Raw genomic sequence first — 16,760 nt, 5'->3', positions numbered from 1 at the left:
TGACTCTAATCTACTGTCTCAGAGTCTGAAACTGTAAAACTACAGTGAATGTGTATGAAAAATTTTAGCAGTTTTGATTCCCATACCTGATCCTTGCCTCTCTCTTTCTTGTGGATTTGGTTGTGTATTTCTGTGCAGGGATCTCCTTTGGTGAGGAGTGGGCCATTATTTCTTGTTTTGCAAAAACCTTTAGTATGTATTATAATTAGTCTGAGTACTTGTAAACCACATGACTCCTGATAGTTTTAGAAGTCAGATTTTTGTACAGAAGCCTTAACATTTTGTATGTATGTCATTTGCAGCTTTTTGAGGTCTTATACCAGATTTAGAATCACTGAGTAATGCAATAGTAGTAGCGAGCCTATTAGACCTGTATTTATCTTTTGAAGCCATTCAGAAAAATCTGATAGAAAATAATTTTTTTTTTGTAACTTTCAGAGAAAAGCTCACTGCCTAAGTATTGAAAAATATTTCAAAATTATTTTGACTTTTTATCATCTTTCCTACCCAAAGGGAATTTTGAAGTTTCTGCAAGAACCTGTTTTTCATTTAATGCAAACCATTATGTAGATTTTCAAAACAAAGGCATTTGTGCTTTTATTAGTGTAGTGGAAGCAGTGTATAGCCCTTTAGCACTTGGTAATCCAAGCTGCTTCTCCCAGCAGATCAGAGAGCAAGCTCACCGGTACGACATCAAGGACGAAGTGATGATCTCGAACGGGATGAAAGAAGAGAAGAGCGAAGGGTGGATCGGTCTGATGATAGGAGAGATGAAAGGGCCCGAGAAAGAGAGCGAGAAAGGGAAAGGGACAGAGAAAGGGAAAGAGAAAGAGACCGGGAAAGAGAAAGGGAGAAAGAAAGAGAGTTGGAACGAGATCGTGCTCGGGAACGGGAGAGGGAGAGAGAGAGAGAGCGAGACAAAGACAGGGACCGTGAGCGAGACCGAGACAGGGACCATGACCGGGAAAGGGAACGAGAGAGGGAGAGGGAGAAGGAACGGGAGCGAGAGCGTGAGGAACGCGAAAGAGAGCGAGAAAGAGAAAGAGATCGGGAGCGGGAACGCGAAAGGGAGAGAGGTCGAGACAGAGATAAAGAAAGAGACCGCCAGAGAGACTGGGATGACAAAGAGAAAGGAAGGGAAGACCGCAGGGATAAGAGAGAAGATATCAGAGAAGAAAGAAGCTCAAGAGATGTCCATGAGGAAAGAAAATCCAAGTGAGTGGATCTAAATTTTACTTTTGGTCAAAGGAAAAAAATAATGGCTAGTCTTTTCCTATTGAATTCTCTAAGTTAGTAAACAGGGGAGTATCATAAGGAGGAAGACATCCTGTTTATGCAGAGGCCTGCTGTGAAGCGGTGTCTCCCCTTCATCTGTGTGGTACATACTGGTGGCCCCCAAATCAGTACTATGCTAATGAGGTTAATCTGATGTTTTGTTAATGCTGAATCATGGAACTACTCTGGAGCTAACAGTGGTGTCAGACAATGTAATTTTCCCTTCTAAGTCTGCTTGCATGGTCTTGCCTTTAATAATGCAGGCATTCTTGAAAACATAATAGAAGAATGTGGTACCTTTTGAAGCCTGAAAGTCAAATAGCAGCTAACTAGGTCAGGGTTCGTGATTTTACTAATTGAATTTCTGTGGAACATGCATTACCCGTTGCACTACTAAATTTTCAATACCAGAAGGCTACCAGTGGTGAAGGCCTAAGCAATACCCTAGGTTCATGCGTGATGCTTCGTTTATGTATGTAGCACTGATTTGCTTTTTTCTTTTTTTTCATTTAATACAATAAAATTGTCATTGTTCCATCAATAATGAGCAAAACAGTGTTGCCCTGTGACTGCTTTGCTTGGAAATAAGTAGTATATTTTGTGTGAGGGAATTGTGAATTCCTATGAATAATCTAATATGGGTTCTCCCTCATTCCACAGAGGGATGAAGTAAACAATCATCTAGGTGGGGACTTAGTTGCCAGCTGGGATCAGCTTGCTGTGAGGATCATTTGCACAGGAAAAATTGATCTTGATAGTCTTCCATAACTTTTTGACAAAATGGTAGTTGTCTTAAGTGTTTGAATTGTACTTTAAGGTATCTTACGCTATTGTCAGAAAACAGATCATACTTTCAGGTTTGGAATAGCACTCAAGAAAACGACAGAACTTTGTGTGGTCTTTAAATGTGTTGTCTTCTGTATGATGTGCTTAAACTTTAGGGATTGTATTGATGATAAATTTAAAGAATCCTGAAGAACTTTAATGGTACATATTTGTTCTGCAGGAAGCGTCACAGAAACGAAAGCAGTCCCAGTCCTCGTCAGTCACCCAAACGTCGCCGTGATCACTCTCCTGATAGTGATGCTTACAACAGTGCAGATGATAAAAGTAAGTGAGAGTGGGCTGTCTATGCAGCTGGATCCAGCTTACCCTGTGTTTATGGAAAACAACTTGCAATCTTAAGTAGAAAAACATAGGGAAAGCTTATGTAAGTGTCCTCCCCATATTTTTGTGAGCAATGCCATTTTTTCTTAATCTTTGTCTATTGGTTATCTCAGTTTTGTCACTGTGTGTTGTGTCTGCCAGGTGATAGTGACTTTCGCAGCTACTGTTTAAGATGCATGTTTACCAAAATGGAAATAATTTGTTACTGCTGCAGCAGTAGAAAAACTCAAGAAATCTAACTGAAGTAATGGATTATATGTTTTAGTTGACACTTTTTTTGGCATGCAGAAGATACCAAATGCTCACACATTGTCCTTCCTAAACAATAAAAATACATTCTTTTTCGCTTTTCGTAGATGACAAGCACAGACTTCTGAGTCAAGTTGTGCGGCCACAGGAATCCCGATCACTGAGCCCCTCTCATGTTACAGAGGAGCGGCAGAGTCGCTGGAAAGATGAGGAGCGAAAATCAGACAGGAAGGAAAGTTCCCGGCGTTATGAAGAACCAGAGTTTAAAGAGAGGATTTCTTCAGCAGATAAGCAAAGAGAGCAACCGGATGCTTCTGAAGGCTCCCGGTCCAGGGTTCAGGAAAATCTTGGACATCGTCCCTCTGAAGAAAGAGATGCTTCTGATAGAGTGCATGAAGATGGCAAGAAGAAGTCTAAGGTACAGAAAAAGGCCACAAAGAAAAAGAAAGATGATGACAGTGGAGGGGTGGAAAGGTACACTAATGAATCAACAACTGAGGAAAGCCAGGTCTTTTCACCCAAGAAAGGTCAAAAAAGGAAAAATGTAGAGAAGAAGCGAAAGAGGTCCAAGGGTGATTCTGAAGTTTCTGATGAAGAAATTGTTCCACATCATAAAAAGAAAAAAGGCCCAAGAACCCCTCCTGTAACTAAAGAAGAATTGGTTGAAGCACCACCTGAGAAAGCTGCGGCAGAAATCTCCACAAAAAGAGAAGATACAACATTTAGTGACTGGTCAGATGAAGATGTTCCTGAACGTGGTGACATTGTTGTTCCAGAAAGGAGCACTGAGGATTCCCATAGAAAAGGTCACAGGGCAAGGGGAGAAAAGGTGGAAGCCCCTCATGTTACTATAGAGGATGGCCCACACCGTAAGCCTCTGGACCAAAAGCGGAGCAGCAGCCTTGGCAGCAATCGGAGCCATGCCTCGAGCAGACTTAGATCCCCTTCCAATGAGTCAGCACATCGCAGCGGAGATGACCAGACTGGACGGAAGAGGATCCTGCACAGTAGCTCTAGAGACAGGGATAGGGACAGGGACAGAGAGAAGAAAAGCATAGAAATCACTGAACGGAAGTCTAGAATTGATCAGTTGAAACGAGGGGAACCCAGTCGCAGCACATCTTCAGGTAATAAGATATATTTTAGTGAGACTGATGTATCGTTCTGTGTATGAATCCCAAATTATTCCTCCATGGCTCTAATTAGTGTGACAGAAGAAGGAGGTGCTATTCATTGTAAAACCAGAATGAATTAAGATTCCTGCAAGTGTTATCATATTTGAAAAGCTGATCCTCAGCAGGCAGGATTACCATTTTGTTTACATCAAAACATTCACTTGGATTCAGTTCATGCTGTCTGGGGAATAAAGTAATTTGTAGGACAAAATGCCTCATAGAAGAGTAAATGCTTGTGCTAACAGAGCATTGAGTTTGTTTTATCATCTAAATTATGTTCTTAAATTCATCATTAGCATTAATTTTGATATGGAAATTCCTGAAATTATGCAAAATTAGGTAAATCTGTCATGGTTCCTGTTAGACACACTTTTAATGCACATGGAAATTATTTTTGTTGCAAATGAAAATAATGACAATTGACTTACTTGTGTAGTTGCTATGCAAAAAAACCCAAACAAAAAGGTAAAATACTTTAAAATTCAAACAGCATCACCAAGAAGATATCTTTCTCCTAAAGCTTTTTGGTTCTCCTCATGGTTGCATGCCTGAAATTTTTTTTTCATCATCATTTGCTAACTAAGGCATTCCTAGCTTTAAGAAAACATATTTTGAAAAATACGAATTTTGAGGTGATTTTTTTTCCTTGCCTAAATTTCTGAGTTAAGATTGTGTACCTTCTGTTTGACTTCTGTCATAGTAGAAAGACCCTGAGATTAGCTCAGTTGGTTAAAACTTGGTTGTAATAATGCCAAGGTCATGGGTTCAATCCCCTGTACGGGCCATTGACTTGAGTTGGACTCGATCCTTGTGGGTCCCTTCCAACTCAGAATACTCTGTGATTCTGTAGGCTTTTACTGATGGTCCTCTGAGCATGACAAAGTAGCCACTGCAATTCTTTTTTGGAAGTGGGAGAAGTTACCTCATGTTTTTAAGTGAGGCTAAAATCTATAGGCAATCTAAAAGAAATATTAATTTTAAGATGATGTTTTTGAGAAATATATTTGCATACCTGAATCTTTAAAATGCTTTGGTCTAGTAAAATGGTATTATATTTATGTGCCATAGTCATGCTTACATTTAAAATATTTTATCCAGATCGACAAGATTCAAGAAGCCACAGTTCAAGAAGGAGCTCTCCTGAATCAGATCGTCAGGTCCATTCCAGATCTGGGTCCTTTGATAGCAGGGAAAGGCTTCAGGATCGAGATCGACATGACCATGATCGAGAACGAGAGAGAGACAGGAGAGAAGGAAGACAGAGAGACTGGGACCGAGATGTTGACAAAGACTGGCCAAGGAGCCGGGAACGAGAGAGACTCAGAGAGCGAGAGAGGGATAGGGAGAAAAGACGGGAGCTGGAGAGAGAGAGAGACAGACAACTACCTGATACTGCTGAAAGAGAGAGAGAGAGAACTCTTGACATCTCCTCTCAAAAGGAATCAACAAAGCATAGTGAAACAAAACTGGACAGAGATCATGAAAAGGAGTTTGACGGTGCTTGTCGGGATTCAGCAGCTTCAGAGAAAGAAAAAGCAGACAAAGATTTAGGATCTTTACAAGGTTTTGAAGATGGAAATGAGGTCGACAAGATAGAGAGTTTAGAAGGTGAGATATTCTGGGAGAGAAGCTGGACTGACAAATACTTTATTCTTTCTCTTTTAACATTGTGCAGAACTGAGCTATATTAGAATGATTTTCTACTGAAAGGCTTATTGGCTCTAGCTTCTCCACTGTGGAACCAATCACAATATGAGAGAAATCTGATGAGTGTCTTCTGTAATGTTAATTGTGTTAGTGATGTTTGTTAATTTCTAAAGAAGTCTTGAGGCAAAGAAGCATAAATTATCTGAGACATAATTTCACCAAGATGTGATGATTCTGAATAGGCAGTTTGCTAAAGGATAACACAAACATTTGATTGCCTTGTTATATCACTATGAGATCTCTTTCTTATTTTGGAAATGACAGGTAATGAGTGGAAAAAAAAAGAGTGTTGTTTTGGAACTATTCTTTGGGGCTTTTTCTTCAGAGCCCTATTATCATAGAAATGGTTGTCTGATTAGTAGGTGAAACATTGGCACAATGTTGGCTTGGCACAACAGTCCAAACATCACTTTGCTGAGGTAAATGCAGCTTCAGGTTGCTCGCCTTAGTGGTCCTGAGGAGAATGTGCTTAGGACTGACAAATAAAGTAAGTAAAGGGAAAACACTTGACAGGCTCTCAGAGTTTGTCACATGGATTAAAAGCTTGAGCTTTGCATGGATAAGGAATTGGGAAGTACTTTTAACCCATATCAACAACAAAAAACCCCCAAAAGTCTAAATGCAGAGTAACTGGTATATGTTATGGTTATGTTCATTGTGTTTGCATTATTAATAACCGTTATCTTTGTATTTATTGCTAATTTGTACAGTTAAATCAAATGCTGTCTCAAGAGGATGTTGTGGAATTTTTATTACTTTTGTCTTCTACATGAGTACTCACAAAGTGGTCTTTAGGGTTGATCAGTACAATTCAGAAAATTCCATTTAAGAAAATTATCTTTGGAGTGGAAGCAATTAACAAAGCCTGGAAAAGTCTTCTCTGTCTTGCTATGATAGACAGAATTCAACTATTACTAAGATAGAGGAAAGGAATGGTGCAGTAAATCTGAGAGTACAATGTGGTAACTTCAGAAAAGAGGTAGTGAATGGATGTTTTTAAATACTTTACCTGTTTCCAAGAGGGCATCTATAACTAAACAGGCTGTGGATGTTAAATGTGTTCTTAGGTCTAGCCTTTCATCAGACTTCTAAGTGTTTTAATGTGTATTCTTTTGTCTGTTTTTCAAAGGTTTGTTCTAAATTAGCTGAAAATTACCATCTGTAGGAAGTTGTGGTATATTTAGGATTCTATTTTTTTTTCTGAAAAATGTCTTTTGTAAAATATCAGATGGTGTCCCATATCACTAAAGCATGCTATATGTAGCATGTTTATGATTTTCTAAAGTTTAGTGTACTTCATTGTCTTTCATTAGTTTGTAACTCCTGTTTACGTCACTTCTTTCAGTGAGTAGTGTGCTATGTTTTTAATACATAATTAATATAAAAGTACATTTCCACAAGAAAGTGGTAAAGGTAGTGATAGGATTATAATCTAGAAATTATTGAACTTCAACTTGAAATTCAAACTCATTATATTGAACAATTATGAGTTCTTGGTTTTAATTGCTTAATAAAGTGAATTTTTTAATGGCTCAAAGCAGGTAGTACTGGTGAGCGAGTGTATCTGGTAGATCAGTGTGGATGCAGAAGATGAATCGTACAGGCAGAGAATATTTGATCTTGTAAGATACAAAATGATATCTGGTGCAGATCACCTTATTCTCCTTTTTAAAAAGGAAAAACTTTTTGGAAGACTAAATACAATTTCCAAAGCTGATGTTAAGGAGGTGTCTGGCATTTACTTAGATGAATTGCTGTAGTATAGATTCTAACAAAATATATCAGGATATAATAAAATTATTGTAATGTTTTGAACCTTAATGTGTTTGCTCTACTTATGGGCTTAAGTAATGCCTAAGATGCTATTTGCTTCTCCAAACCACTGCCAGGTGGTCTGAGTGTTAATTTATGCTCTGCTACCACGTCTTTTATGTCTTTTCCATGCTGATTTTTAGGTTAGTTGAGGTGACTTTTTCTTCTGCCTCTGCAGCTTTTCCAAAGGCAAGCAAAAAAAAAAAAACAGGGGGAAAACTTAAAATGGAAGCAGTTTCCCTTCTGGCTAAGGGAGCTGGAAGATATTGGAATATCCCACAGAGGAGGATCCCCATAATTTCCAGTTTGTGTGGCACAACTCATTGCCACAGTACCATGGTGGAGAACCTTAAGAAAGCCTGAGTTCAGAGCAATAGGATGTTTCAATGCTTGAGTCATATATTTCAGTCTTGGAGGTGACAGAATGTCTTCAGATGTTCCTTTTGTGAACTGCAAAATGGAGCATTTGAATGTCTTATGTTCACAGGTCTTAATGAATATATTTCCATGTACAGCACAGGTGTTTGTGTACATGTATGTGGATGTGGTGGATCAACTTTGTGACTGTCATGAAGAGTAAAAACTCCGTGCAGGATTGCTTCAGTCAGGCTATCTGTTACCTTTTTGTATTCTGGAGTTTTATTACTTCTTGCAGAGCCCTTGGATTGAATCTTGAATTTAGATTAGTGTGCAAAAGCATTTGAAAGACTTTGTGGAACTAACTTAGATTTGTATTATAAACTGCGTATCAGATATCAGATAATCAACATGTTTTTCATGAATATGGCCCTCTGTGTGCAGTTTGACTAGACTGCGCCAAAAAAAATGACCAATGTACATAAAATTCAAACTGCCATCTTGTGTATGGGAGAAATAACTTCTCTGTTTCTATGAGTTAATACCTGTTTTTATGTTGAATATACTTGCTAACAGTTTAGTTTGCTAAACTTTTTTGTCTTCAGGTAACTTAAAGTCTGTTTAGAAAACAAATATGATTGCTTCAGAGTGACAGTATGTATCTGTCTCTGCAGGAGGAGAGGATGAAACAAAGACTAATGATGTGCAGTCCCTGGGTTCTGGTGCTGGAGAATATGAGCCAATCAGTGATGATGAACTGGATGAAATTTTGGCAGGTGATGCTGAAAAGCGGGAGGATCAACAAGAGGATGAGAAGATGCCTGGTAAAAGTATATCAAACCCCCTCTATGATTATTTGAATATAAAGAACAGTTCAGTTTGCATATAATGCTGCTGTGATGTTGACAGTATTTCTGAATTAGGAGTGCCGTTTATGAGCAGATTCTGTCTGTGCTTGAATGATTTCTGAGTCTTCTAATTGTCCTAAGTTCAGTTAGGGGGTCTGGGCTGTATGATCACTGTTCATATTTTCTGTGATAAAAGTACTAGAAAACCACAATTGTATGCTTATTCAATAAATAGTATATGTCTTTTGAAAAAAAAAGCATCCAGCATCCAGAGTTGAAATACTAATTAGTTTTTTAAGCATTTAATTTGAATCTGTCTTAGCATATTTAGTTATGCTGTGTCTTTTGTGAACGCGTTAAGTGGTATGTCCAAATCTGCTGCCTAAGCAGGGTCTGAGCAGCCTTTCACCAAGGGATTGCAGTAAAAATTAAGCAGATACTAGGGGTGGTTTGTTGTTGTTTTTTTTTTTTTAATCCATGAAGCTTTATATTTTACGCTCCTATTTTCTACCTGTCTAAGTGAGTTTTGATATTTATACCTAAAGAGTCCAAAAGAACTACAAAACAATGTTCATCTAATACATATTTATTTAGGAGACAGTAGTGTGCACTGCATGTGAAATTAATCAACTGCAGTAAAGGGATGATGATGTGATAACTCATTCTTTGTCCTTGTCTTTGCAGATCCAGTGGATGTTATAGATGTGGATTGGTCCAGTCTGATGCCAAAGCAGCCAAAAGAGCCACGTGAGCCTGGGGCTGCTCTCTTAAAATTTACACCAGGTGCTGTCATGTTGAGAGTTGGCATTTCCAAGCGATTGGCAGGACCAGAGCTCTTCACCAAAATAAAAGAGACTTGCCAGAGAGTGTTAGAAAAACCTAAAGGTAATTTCTGCAGGGATGTCTTGTTTTGAGGGGAAAAAACCAAAATGTTTACCCACAAACGGGGGAGGGGGCCTCCTCCACAATAATCACGCCACTCTTTATCAAATTTAAGAAAAAAAAGGAATTTTAATAGAAGAAGGATAACTGTTCTTAACTGCTATATATAAACAGACTAGTGCAAACCGCTTCCGCAACACCACAAGAAAAAAAAACAAAAACAAAACCCAGCAGGTTTTCCTCCAGGAGGAAAAGTTATACTTAAGCAGTGTCAAATGTCACAGTCCGGCTGGCTGCGGAGTGAGTTCCCAGCAGTTCCCACTCCCTCTCCAGCGAGACAGACGAGTGGTGAGCTCCCAGATGAACTCTGTGTCTCTTGTCCCAGATGAAGGAAAAAGAAAGCTGAAAGTGGGGAACCACCACGTGTCCTGCAAAAGCAGCTGCACACCTCTCTCTCCCGGGTCACTGCCCCAGCCGAGGTGGGCAGGCCGTGACGGTGCAGGCGGTGGTGAGACTGGAACAGAGGCCGGGATCCCAGATGCAGGAAACCAGGAGAAACAGCCGCGTCAAGGAGAAAAAAAAAAAAACGGCGTCTCAGCCAGAAACCCCAGCAGTAGCCCACAGAGCAGGTTCCCTCCTCGGCAGCCACCGCTCCCCCGTCCCGCAAAGCTAAGAAAAAGAAAAGATCTTCCCAAAAACAAAAGAGACAAACCTGCCCCCATCCAAGTGATCAGCAGTAACTACTTCCTTTGTTAACTGCTGGCATGGGCAGTTAGTGGCAGGGTAGAGAATTTACATAATAATCCCAAACTACAACAAGGGATTAAACTGTCTTTTGTGCTTAGTTGAAAAGTCCTAATGAAATGTGCATTAGTTCATTATGGTAGGTTTCAAAGACAATAGAAAGTGTATAATGAGTATTGTGTGAAAATTAGGTGAATGTAATACACCAGCATGTCAGTCAAATTAGTGTTTTCATTCCAGTGGTGGTGAGGAGGTCTAGACTAATAACCAAAACAAAAATTTTTAGTTGTAGTGGAATATTCTTTTTGTGAGACCATTTATGCTTTCCTAGCCTAAGTGTGCCAGCAGTTTTTCAGAGAGCTAAATATCTTTTTCAGTGAACTAGTAGTAATCTCGCAAAGAGATTTCTTATTTTCTCTGAAGGTCTACTGCTTGTCACCCTATTTTCATTCTGAGGATCCTCTCTAGAATTCACATATAGGCATTTTGGGGTCAAAATGAAGGTGATAAGTCAAATTTGTATATTATACCTCTGCTAGAAGCGGGAAATTTAGTAATACACAGGCTTGGAATTTGGACAAAGTGTGTGTCGTAAGACATGCAAGATAGATTGGATGGATATGAATTGTACCAGTGCTGTTTACTACAATTCTCTAGTGTAAGCAGGGCTTTTGCATAAGAAAGAATATTGATTTTTCTCTTTCACATCCCAGGAACCAGTTTAGCTGCTTTGCAACAATTTCTATGGTAGAATGGTTGTTTTAGAACTATGAAACATTTGCTTTCTCTAAGATGCCTGTGGAAGTTATTGCACAATCTGTATGTTAGAAAATTTATGCCTTATAATTAATACTGTCTGTGGAGCTCATGCTGATTTTTGTTTTGTTTTACTTGGTGAATTCTAGTTCTTAATTTGAAACAATACTTTCATTCCTTACATTATTTTTCATGCAGTTGTCTTGTTAACCTCACAGTCTCAGATAAGTGGGAAAAAAACCCCAAAACTTCTTGTCCTGCTAATCTCCATCAATGTCACTGCTTGTCTGAGCCATTTTAAATTCTATAACTATTAATTGTGGGCTATTGCTATACTGCTTTAACTTTTTTTTTCCCAAGTAAAATTAAATACTGAGTCTTCCTGAGTATAGAAACTGATATGGTAAAGGTATGAACTATGTCTTTCTCCCTTGCTGTATACTTCAGCAATTCTTACCAGGGATTCCTTGCCACAGCAACTGCACTGCAGAATCACTCCACCTGGCTGTTTAAAATGACACTGGAAATAATCTCAGCAGTCCTTGCATGCTTCCCTGGAAATAAACATAGTCCTCAGTGATAACAGGGGGCTCTCCAGCACTGCCTCTGGACTGTCTTAAGAGTGCTCAGGTTCAGCAGAACTTTGTTCTGTAGAGGAAGGGGGATTTGAAGTGGTTCTGTTGATGTCCCTTTGGTGTGTCAGTGTCTCACATGTCGAAATTTCTGCACATGGAACTTTCAATAGGCTTTCAAGCACTTCCTCTGTAATCTGCCAGGTGAATGTTCTTTGTATAGTCATTTCACAGCCACTTGTATTCTAAAGAAAGGCACAGTATGGTGCTCTGAAAAGTGAATAGGTTCAAGCTAGGTATGTTTAGTGTATATCACAGTGAAAATGTAGCATTTTCACTTCGGACTTCTTCATGGGGGTATAATTTGTTTCTCTGTCTTGTTCCTGAGTTTGCTGTTCCCATCTTTGTTCATGTTGAGGATGAAAAGCTTCTGGTAATACTCTGAAATGCAGGAAGAAAGGAAATGATAGCTTATTTCAGAGTGAGGGTTTAATTATTTATCCTTTGGAAACAAAAATCTGTAGTATGTGATGGAACTGAGATTTGTAGCTGACTTGCCCTCTATCTATTATATGTAATTGTTTCCTCTAAGAAGATGGACATGCTTACTTTGCCAGATATGCTCAGCAAGCATCTGGCACCTGGGGACACTCTGCAAGCTGTCTGTGTTACCTCTGAAGTGGCCTTTTTGTGTCTTGTCACTTATTTCCATTTTTGATGTTTCATTGAAGGCATCTTGATGACTTCAGTGTAGTTCTCTTTAACATGCCCTTCATTTCATTTTATTTTTTTGTTTCTTTTCACCTTGTTTAAAATCTAATCTTACTGAGCTTCATCCAAATTCTGAGTGGTTTAAAACTGCATCTTTGTCCTCTTCTGTGTGCACACTGCCAAACTGCTGTAGCAGTTTTTGCTTTTAGATTCTGTATTTTTCTCCAGGTTTCTTGGCATCTCTGGTGAGATGTTAAGTTCTGTACTGTACGCTCAGTTTTACTATATGGAGGCCGCTGGATTTGACTTAGCCACATACCTTACCTTTTCTATTATATCATAATCTTTCTATTTATTGTAAAAGGGTAATTAATGAATTAGTGAGCTGTGGTTCAGCCATGTGCACTCTTCTTTGTTTTGTCTGCATTTCATAGAAACAGACTTATTGCAGAACAAGATTCACTTCAGGACTCATCTTTTGTAGAAGTGTTCTATCTGCACACTGTTTCTTCTGGCAAATGTGATGAAGGGCTGTCACTTTGAGTACTGTTAATAAATACTTCAGGCAAACTGGTAGGAAAGGGTAGTTCATTAGCATCTGTTGACTTGTTCTCCAGTTTCATCCACCACATGAAAAAAGTACTCTAGACAGTTGTATTTTACTTCTCTCTGGCCATACAAACCCTGCATTGACACTAGTGCAGTTATCTGATGACTTGCGGAGAAGTGAAACTTTTAGACTGCTTTATGATTAATGCAGGTGGCAAACACCTTTCGTCCATCACACGTCTGACCATAAATCATACTCTGTCTACTGTCCAGAGCTGTCACTTGATTTTTAGGCTTCTCAGTGATTACTGTCTCAATATTGCTTTCCAATCCTGAAGCTAAATAGAAGGATACTCATCCTTTCCTTTGAATTGCAAATGATTTCTTAATGTTATTTTATAATATGTAATAATCCTTTTTCTCCAAACTTCAATATTGTTTAGAAGGCAGAAATAGAAATAATAAAACTTTAGGAAATTTCATATTACTGTATGTTGCTGTTGAAGAATACCCATGTCTCTGTTGATCTCTGCAACTGTCGATTCTTTCCAGATGCAGAAAACCTTTTTGAACATGACCTCGGGGCGTTGAACATGGCTGCACTTCGACGAAAAGAAGAGAGAGCAGGTCTGCTCAGTAACCTGGGTCCCTGCTGCAAAGCGCTGTGCTTTCGAAGGGATTCTGCCATCCGTAAGCAGCTCATGAAGAATGAAAAGGCAAGCGGTTTGCTTACTGTGCTTGGGCAAAGTGTGGAAACACAGATTCCATTAAACAGAGCATTTCTCTTGGGAGATAATTTTTGTGTTCGTTGTTCTGAAGTAGACCTAGTCCTTTGAATAATTAAGAGACTTACGCAGAGAGGTTATAGAGTGTTGATTTTTTACTTAAAATGAGAGATTAATTAAAGTTGAGACTAGACGTAAGTGTGTTTCTTCACCTTCTGGGATTTAACTTCTGGAGAGACACTTTCTTTAGAGAATACATAATAAAAATAATTGGGTATAATACCATTTCAGAAGTAATTGTTGAATAATTCTGCTTAAGAGTCTATGTACTTTTATAAGAATTGTAGGAATTCAGGTTAAAATTGAAAGAAAAATTACTTGAGCCATTTTTGCTACTGCAGTAGGATTTATGTTCTTGCATGCTAATGGAAAAATCTTAAATTCTCAAAGTCTTTTCTAGTGGATAGGTATGATTAAATCTCTAATTATTGAGAGTACTTGAGGTTAATTTCTCAGCTTGCATGTTAAAAGCGATTGTTTTCCTTTCTTTTTTTATTTTTCATTTTTACTTTCAACAGGGTGCAACAAAACAAACTTACACGAATTCCGCAGCAATGGACAGTGATTTGTTACGGTTGAGTCTACGGTTATTCAAGCGAAAGACTGTGTGCCAGGTTCCTGGGCAGGAAAAAACAGAGGACAGTAAAATTCCACAGCCAGCTATCCAGCAGGAAGTCTGTGTGACTTGAGAAGATGACTACAGTGGCACTTACTGGTTGATTTCTCGCTACCCATGTTGGTATTGCTTTTTAGAACTAATTGGTTCAAAAGTGACTGTAGAGGATGGAAGAAAATATTTGGTTTGTACACAGATGAGAATTTCTGTGTTTGGATGTGAATAGGAGTGAAAAATAAAGACTTTTGTGTGAAGGTCTCTGCAACTTTTGTAATACTGAATCTTACACTGTAACATAAACCTGTTTTATGGTGCATAAAGTTGTAATAATGTGAAGATGTTTGGTTTTAGCAATTTATAACACCATCTGATATTAAACTGAAGAAAACTGTCTGGGTATCTTTTTCCTTATTATGAATGGATTTTCCCACTACCACCTTGGTCCCTCAATACATGTTTGGAATTTCTTAAATAGCTCCTTCTGTAAGAGTCTGTCTGCCTCCACCTTCCAATGCCTTTCTTGTCACAGTAGCCTCTGGTGCAGATTTGGATCAAATTATATCTGTTTTCCATCTTTAGCATAGGTTTTGTTTAATGTAATGGACACAGAAATGTAGTCTAGTCAGTTAAGGCTCCCCTTCTTGAAAGAAGGTCTTAAAAAAACTTAAGAAAGTGATTTATGACCAGTTTAAGGTGCCTATATTTAGGAGACTAAGTGCATTTTGGAAATGCTGGCTGCTTACAAAAAGCCATACTGAGTGCATATTGAAAAGCAGCTGAAGGACATCACAGTCATTGGTCACAGCCAGCATTGCTTTATGAGGGAAAAGTTCTGCTTGTCAGACCTAGTTTCCTTTTACAATGAGGTAACCCGTCTAGCTGATCAAGGAGAGCCAGTTGATGTAATCTTTTTGGTTTTCAGTAAAGCTTTTGATACTATCTCTCACAGGATCCTTCCAGACAAAATGTCCAGCACTCAGCTGGATAAATATATCATGCAGTCGGTGAGCAAGTGGCTCGCGGGGCAAGGACAGAGGTTAACAGTGAATGGGGCAACATCAGACTGGTGACCTGTCACTACTGGAGTTCCACAGGGCTCCATCCTGGGCCCTGTGCTCTTCAACATCTTCATAAATGACTTGGACACATGACTGGAAGGGATACTGAGCAAGTCTGCTGATGGCACAAAACTGGGAGGAGCTGTTGACTCCCTCAAAGGCAGGGAGGCCCTGCAGAGACCTTGACAAACAGGAGGGCTGGGCAATCATCAGTCATACGTAGTTTAACAAAAACAAATACTGGATTCTGTACCTGAGATGGGACAACCTTGTATCTGTGTAAAGGCTGGGAAATGAGAGGATGGAGAGCAGTGGTTTGTTCAGCCTGGAGGAGACTGAGGGCAAAGCTCATTGCAGTCTACAATTTCCTTGTGAGGAGAAGCAGAGGGGCAGGCACTGATCTCTTTGGCGACCAGTAACAGCAACTGAGGGAACAGTGTGAAGTTGAGCCAGGGAAGGTTTAGGTTGGATATTGGGAAAAAGTTCTTCACCCCAGAGGGTGGTTGGGCACTGAAACAGTCTCCCGAGGGAAGTGGTCACAGCACCAAGCCTGTCTGAATTCAGGAAGCATTTGGACAGCATTCTGAGGCACATGGTGTGATTCTGGTCCTGTGCCCAGCCAGGAGTTGGACTTGGATTATCCCTGTGGGTCCCTTCCAAGCTGGAATATTCTATTATTCTATGCTATATTTTACATTCTCTTAATTATCAAGGCAATCAATCCCTTGCAGCAACCTGAGGGTGTTTTACAGTTGAGTTTCAGGAGATTTTGGATGTTGGCTGTAAAAACTGACCAGTGAAGTTTTTGCTGGGTGTTAAGATTTCAAGGGCATGATTGGAGACTCATCAAGCCTTGGCTCAATTTTGTAAGAATTGTTTTCAGTTTGAGAAGTTAATACCTTGTGTGAGATCTTTGGATTATACCAGTAGGGTGTGTTTAGGTAGTCTGTGGAGTCCTCCATATGAAACCAAGACTTATAAAACTATAGCATAAGTTTCCATACACACCTCTGTACTTTTCCTGGGTTTAAACCTCAACTGTTGCTTTCAGCTCTGCTCATAGAGAATAGGGGGAAAAATCTATAGTTATACCTTGATACTGGCTTGTTGCAAAGCAACTTGCTTTCACTGTTCCCATTCAGGTTGAAAATGAGTTATGAACCACTAAGTTTTTTGACAGTTGGTTTATATTAGTTTCTTACCCTTTTTCTCCACTTGGAACCAGCATGTTGAGGTGGGATGCTGAGTGTGCCATCTAACAGCAAATCTGACACCTCTTATGATTACTGACAGTTGGCTTCAAGCAAAGACATAACTATGAATAGCAATTCACTTGAAATGCAAAGGTTTCTTGTTAGATGCTTTGTGTTACACCTAGTATGTAAGTGTTCAGTAAAATGCTCTTAAACTGCATTTAAAGAATTGTTAATCTAAGAAGGGGTTTATTATTTTTGTAAGTGCTCACACACCAGTGTATAATAATTGTGTCAAATACAA

General features: G+C 39.1%; 1 protein-coding gene across 7 annotated transcripts in view; it reads left to right on the top strand.

Moving 5' to 3' along the window:
• ZC3H13 (zinc finger CCCH-type containing 13) overlaps positions 1-14,598 on the top strand; it is a 47,794-nt gene extending 33,196 nt beyond the window's left edge. For 4 of the 7 annotated variants that reach the window (XM_071550970.1, XM_071550939.1, XM_071550946.1 and 1 more), the window contains 8 exons: positions 663-1,215; positions 2,282-2,385; positions 2,799-3,818; positions 4,965-5,474; positions 8,417-8,572; positions 9,275-9,475; positions 13,357-13,520; positions 14,108-14,598. In XM_071550970.1, the coding sequence (XP_071407071.1) occupies positions 663-1,215; positions 2,282-2,385; positions 2,799-3,818; positions 4,965-5,474; positions 8,417-8,572; positions 9,275-9,475; positions 13,357-13,520; positions 14,108-14,278 (2,879 nt within the window). In that variant the 3' untranslated portion in view covers positions 14,279-14,598. The remainder of the gene's footprint in view (positions 1-662; positions 1,216-2,281; positions 2,386-2,798; positions 3,819-4,964; positions 5,475-8,416; positions 8,573-9,274; positions 9,476-13,356; positions 13,521-14,107) is intronic. The other 3 variants (XM_071550930.1, XM_071550980.1, XM_071550952.1) reach the window with 3 other exon arrangements.
• Positions 14,599-16,760: the final 2,162 nt, after the last annotated feature.

The sequence above is a fragment of the Pithys albifrons genome, chromosome 1 (assembly GCF_047495875.1).
Source record: "Pithys albifrons albifrons isolate INPA30051 chromosome 1, PitAlb_v1, whole genome shotgun sequence".
In the NCBI taxonomy this organism is placed as follows: Eukaryota; Metazoa; Chordata; class Aves; order Passeriformes; family Thamnophilidae; genus Pithys; species Pithys albifrons.
The sequence above is the reverse complement of the archived record's forward strand: the minus strand, read 5'-3'. Positions and strand labels throughout refer to the sequence as shown.